General features: G+C 37.6%; 1 protein-coding gene across 4 annotated transcripts; it reads left to right on the top strand.

Moving 5' to 3' along the window:
• Positions 1-2,395: 2,395 nt before the first annotated feature.
• LOC103715378 (transcription factor bHLH153-like) lies at positions 2,396-5,862 on the top strand. 4 transcript variants are annotated; one of them, XM_039133698.3, is made up of 7 exons: positions 2,396-2,639; positions 4,268-4,501; positions 4,603-4,668; positions 4,783-4,848; positions 4,982-5,032; positions 5,416-5,549; positions 5,674-5,862. In XM_039133698.3, exons 2-6 carry the CDS (start codon positions 4,286-4,288, stop codon positions 5,539-5,541), a joined length of 525 nt encoding a protein of 174 aa, XP_038989626.2. In that variant the 5' UTR covers positions 2,396-2,639; positions 4,268-4,285; the 3' UTR covers positions 5,542-5,549; positions 5,674-5,862. The 4 variants fall into 4 exon arrangements, with proteins under 4 accessions (XP_038989626.2, XP_088576282.1, XP_088576281.1 ...); XM_088720156.2 differs by adding an exon at positions 4,037-4,133 and having other exon boundaries at positions 5,416-5,862; XM_088720155.2 differs by adding an exon at positions 4,033-4,133 and having other exon boundaries at positions 5,416-5,862.
• Positions 5,863-6,236: the final 374 nt, after the last annotated feature.

Below are 6,236 nucleotides of genomic sequence, written 5' to 3'. Positions count from 1 at the left end.
TAATAATAAATTCAGGTTATGTTGTGGTTCTCATCAGTAAATTTTTTTAATAAGAATAGAGAACAATTGCCTAAACATACCCTAATAATAAGTATGAGAAACACTGAATAGTAATACACACTAGGGCTAACTATGTTCAAATTTAGTAGCTTGGATTTTTTACTCCAATCCAGAATTAATTTCTTTATAAATACGACAAGTTATGTTTAGAATTCATAAATTGATATTTTTATTTACTAGATCACTTAAATTCTAAATTCATATTTTCTTGCAGGTTAAGTGGGGTTACTAGAAAGTCATCCACTTAACCTCCCAAATATCATCCAAAAAGTGAATATCTTTCTATTACTCATCCCAGTAATTTTTAAACATCTACTAACCAAAAAAAAAAAAAACATCCACTAACCAAGAAATATTACTAATACAATAATAAAGTGATATCCTGGATTAGCTATCTTGCAACTAGATTAGCCTAAAAGAGAATTGACATCAGTAAGAATGTAATGGCTTGTTGTTCAAAAGGATAAGGGTATCATTTAACAAAATAAAAGTCCAATTAAACATGAGATTATGAAACGATCAAACTGAATGAAACTGAATTGGAACTTTTATTCTGCTATCTTTAGACTTTTCACCAATTAATTGATGGCTTGCAAAACCACAATCTTGTAGAAAATAATTTTAACTATTAAGATATTTAAAACCTGTGGAAGGGAAAAATTATTATTGAAAAACTATATTTAAGAGGAAAAAATTATTGGAACAGCAATAACACTATACTTGAATTATTCAAGTTCATGCATTAACAACAGAAATAGAAGGTAAGAAACTATGATGTACATTTTTGTAGAGCATTATTTCATGTAACTAAAAAGTGTTATATAAAGTTCCAACATCAACTTGACATTACACTGAGTGCAATTATTCAATGTATAAAGCTGATATTACATAATTATATGATTTCCATTGTGCAATTAGATAGAGTGTCACATGAGAATGTCTCAAAAAATCAATGGGGCTACTGGAATATTGAGGGAAAAACTATAAAATATGGATTTGTACTAGTTATTAACCATGGGCATCAGCGATTTACTCAACTTCCTAAATTTGTAGTCCTTTTTTTTTCTGAGATAGAGAGAAGGGAAGGGAGACCTATCCTGTATTATCATTACTCTGGTCTTGATTTTTAATGGATTCTGACATCCTAGCTTTTAGGGGATAAATGCTCCAACATTTTTTTTTTCATCTCTCAACTCTCAAGAGGATCGCTTGAGCACAATATTAGACACCAAATTATACACGCATGCACGCACATAATATTTGTTATGTGGACACGATTAAGCTAGAGGATTGACCTTAATTTTTTATATAAATACACCCAACTATAGTCGACAAAAGCTAAAGCTAGAAGGAAGTGTGGAATATAATGCCTATTTAAGATTATGTTATCCTAATCTTAGGGATAGGATGCTCCCCCATCTCTCAAAATTTCCTACCATATTTTACATCTCCTCCATAACTCTTGCCAAGAAGATAATTCGAGGAAAACATTGGCAACTAAAGCATGGCACATATACACAATATGCATTGTCAGGATATTATTAAATATATTTATTGATTAGAGAAGGAATTAATCTTAATTTCTTGCAAAGTACATCCGAAACAGCCAGCAGAAATCAAAGAGGAACATTATCTTTGATATGGGTAGCCCGAAATACTGAGAGCTGAATGAGAGAGCATTTTGTTTGCCAGATTAGTCCTAGAGATGATATCTATATCTATCTTGAGGGCAACGCAGTCCTAGTAATCAACTGGATTTAGAAAAGTACTAACAATCATTTTCAAGATATTACAAAGAGGATAGGAGTCCAATCTACTACCGCGTGAAGATGTGATCCAATGTTTAATATATATATAAAAATAATACATAAATATATTTATTATTATTATTATTATTACTATTATTATTATTAAAATTAGCCTGTTTGTGAAGTCTTTGACGATGATGTTTGCAAGATAAGACTTTGGTTAAGTAGTTTCTACTCTCTACTGGAGAATAAATTAAAAAAAAGAATAAAATTAAAAAAAATAATGGAAAGTAATTTTTTACTGCTCCAATAATATTTAGTAAGTGGTAGATGGTGGGAAACTTCCTTGGAGTTTTCTATCTAACAAAGAGGGTCAATTCTGGCGTACAAATTTGGCTAACCGCGGGCATGTCACCTTCCAGGGGCTGTATGTAGGCCCTCTCATGGCTGTATATTAGCTGTCAAAAAATAATACTAAAAAAGGGTCAGCCGAGCTAAGAGATTTTCTTTCCTTTTTTTTTTTATATTTTCATAGATTTAGTTGGTGCTTTTCTGGGCTTTTCGTTTTTATATAAAGAGGAGCCACCCACCCCATCCTTAAACCCCTCTTCTCTTCTCTCTCTCTCTCTCTCTCTCTCTTTCTCCCTCGAGAATCCTTCGTCTCTCGGACCCTATAATCGAATATTCCAGCGGCGCCCGACCGAACCATACGGTCGGATTTCATGCCGGAACGTTGGATTCCGACAGCATCCACGGCGGTCGGATTCTTCGGATTGCGCGGATTCCGGCAACATCAAGAGCTTTTTTCCCTCCAAATTCCTCCAAATCTCGGTGAGCTCTCTCTCTCTCTCTCTCTCTCTTCCATCGGACGGACGGTCAGGATTGGCATGATCGTCTTCGACGTCAAGAAGGGCCGTCATCGGACGGTCTGACGTGATCGCCGTCCACGTCTAGAAGGGCCGACATATGGACGGTGATTTCGTAGGTATTAGGTGGAAGGACTATCCGATAGGCGGCCACGTATCACTAGAGCCTTCTTGGCGTCATACCAAAATGCAACCTGGCTTAATATATCATAGTGGAATTCAATGCTAGTGAGTTCGCCACTTGTCAACTAAATGGCTTCTAATGGGAGACGTAATTAGAGTACAAATATATGTTAACAAGTATTTTAAGCATTAATTAAGAGTTAACAGCATTTGTTTTGCGAATTTGATTAGAGACATAAACATACTATTGTAAAATTTCTTGTTACTTATTATTTATATAGATTTTTTTTGGAAAAAAAAATTATTTCAGTGTATGAGTTTGGTTTTATTGTCAATGTCACTTTTCTATTTTTTTAAATATTAACATGAAAAAGAGGAGTTTCAAATTGGATATATATAAAGAGTGCTAGGTTAGCGATTGTCAAATCACATATTTTTTTTACGTGCACTGTTTAGATATAGTATATCACTTTCAACAGCTCGGATCTGATCCACATCGAGGCAAAATTTACATCGTCTATTTTTTATCAGATCAGATTTGAGTGAAGGTAATGTAGCCAAGTTCAATTCTATTTCTCTCTCTTTCTATTTGTATATAAAGAGAAGTTTAGTCCAAGAAGCATCGTGTGTGTATATTGGGTGTCAAAACCATCAACATGAGTCATGCACCATAAAGATCTTATCTTTGGGTAATTAGAATTTTAAATCAAACATAAGATAGGGCCCACACTTGAAGAGATCTTGTATGACTCATCACTCTAGGCACATGCATTGATGGTTTAGGTGGACACGCAGGCCTATAATATTGCTAAATGACAAAGATCTGAATTAGATGCATGAGAAAATTGGAAAATTTAATGGTCGGGGCCGTCGGGCTCCACCAATTTCAGTTGGCTCCCTGACCATCTAAGATTGGGACTCACAACAGTCAACAGCGCAGCGAAGTATTTAGGCATTGGGCCCATTAATAAATTTCAAATTCCAAATCATTAAAGTGACAAAAAAGTTATCAGATATGGAAACGCTGCTAATAAAGCAAACATAGCCAAGCTGAGCCGGTCCAATCTATTTAATTTGTTCAGCCAATGGGCCATATCAAGGACTGAGTTATTAGCCCAAACTTAACTAAGTTCTGTAATCCAAACAGGTCATGATTGTGAATAAGAAGATAACTGTCCTCTTTAAACGCATAAACTAATAGAGGAGACTTCTCGGCTGGTTTTGTACTGTGATAGGCAGCTTCTGGAAAGGTAACAACATAGAGTACCAGGAGGCAACAAGATCATAAACACATGTCCCATGGGGAACAAGGCCTAATAGAGACCAAATTGATGAGGTAGCTGTAGCTCAGTGCATGCTTCTATACCTGAAAAGACTTGAAAACCCTCACCTCATTCTTTTTCTTCAATTTATTTCGTTGTTTTTTAACTCGCTAAATCTACTGTTATCTTGGAATCAACCTTTTGACAGAAGTAACAAAGAAAGCAGATGATGATGATGATGATGGCAGAAGTTACTGATCAGAAGAGAAGAAGCCATGATAGCTGCCTCCTCAGCAACATCGCCGGCGCCGGCGGAGGTCGCAGCCATAACAGTAGCATTACCACCACCACCACCACCACCACTTGCAGTGGCCTGACTGCCAAGAGGCTTAAAACTGGTGGTGGTGGTGGTGGTGGTGGAGGAGGAACCATCACCACAAAGGTTTGCTGTTTTCTTCCATCTTTCTTTATATCTAGTCCTAGATCATATATTCACAGCTGAAGCTAGCTAGAATGCTGACGAGGTTTGAGAGTAATGAGCAGGAGAAGAAGGACAAGATTGGAGAGCGAGTGGCCAAGCTGCAACAACTGGTCTCTCCTTTCGGCAAGGTAAGTGTTGGATTGCCATTGCTGCCAGCATAACTTGGAATAACTCAACTTGATCAATTTTCTATGCTTCTTATCTAGTGATCCAGAAGTTGAATAATCCTGTGTTGAATGCAGTCGGACACGGCGTCGGTTCTTCAGGAGACTACTGGATACATCAAATTCCTCCATGATCAGCTACAGGTTCATTCCATGACCCTTTCCTACTTTCCCCAGTATTTTCGCATCTGTTTTACTTCCTCCTTTCAACAAGGATTCTAGGAGTCATTTAGTAACCTTTGCTTCGGTTGCTCACTGCGAGAGTTGCTGTGAACAGGTGCTGAGTGCTCCATATCTGCGGGCGAGGACACCGACCGGGAAGACCGAGGTGAGATATCTTTCACCATATCCCCCGGCTCATGCTGAAGTTTTGCACTCTTTAATCTTATCTTTCTTCTCAAGGGTGGCCAGGACTTACCAGAGGCTGCACAATTGGAAAGGATTCCATTTGGGCAATTGGAAACGATTCCATGGCAAGTCCATGAGGACCACCTTCAAATCCACATTTCAAATTACAAACAAAATAAAAGAGAAAAGAGTATCATAATATAAATTGGATGGAAATGAAAACTGTTGATATAAAGATAGAATGCAGGGCTGTAGCTTTGATGGATTCTGTCTTCCTATCTTTTTCATATGCATGTGTGCTTTTGAAAGGTGAAAATTAATGAGACTTTCACTGATGTCAGCCTCCTTAAATATGTGATTCAGGAAGCTCAGTACTGCAGCCTAAGAAGCCGCGGCCTGTGTCTCATGCCGATCTCCTCCACACTCAGAATTGCTCAAAGCAACGGCGCTGATCTCTGGGCTCCTGTCAGTTCGAACAAACAACCATAATTCTCAAAGTTCGTCACTTACTCCCGTTGAATGAAGAAAGCATGTTATGACCATGCTAGAGGCTGGAAGTAGTTTTAGAGATAGATTGCTAGTTAAAATCCTAACTCTATTCATCTTCTATCCTGACCACAGATTTTATTCCAATGCAACCTGCAGTGGGATAAGTTTCTTGCATGAATTTTGCATCCCCAGAAGAATGTAAAATGCCTACTGAGCCATACTTTAATATCCTGCTTGCTGGAAGCAGCCAAAGCTCTGTTATGTATTACTATTCATCCTAGTAAAGAAATGGATATCAGCATATGGTTCTGGTTTCTGTCATATCCTTCTGCTTAAAGAGACAAGGCAAAATGCACGGCCATTACCTATGGGCCTCTTTTTACCTAGAGGAGAGAATGAGAAAGCGTCACAGAGCTTTTCAACAGATTTCGATGTCGTCAAACTTACTCTACTTGTTGCAAGAGCTATCAAGTTTTGAGCTTGCTACATCCCATCCGAACAATGGTTTTGCATATTTCCTTGTTCTTGATTCAGTGTTAAAAATCTTGCTGTTCGATTTGTTTTGCAAAAGATACCAGGAAAGAATGGCTCTGATGACATTCCCCTGCTTGTCCTAAGATCTTGTTGACACATGAATGAACAAATGGGGGCATCCTGAAGCTATAACCATGGCACCATTCTTCCACCTCCCCTGA

This window comes from Phoenix dactylifera, chromosome 4 (genome assembly GCF_051530095.1).
Source record: "Phoenix dactylifera cultivar Ajwa chromosome 4, Ajwa_hap1_PhDact_Kaust_v1.1, whole genome shotgun sequence".
NCBI classification, from domain to species: Eukaryota; Viridiplantae; Streptophyta; class Magnoliopsida; order Arecales; family Arecaceae; genus Phoenix; species Phoenix dactylifera.
This window is presented reverse-complemented; position numbering and strand designations above follow the sequence as displayed.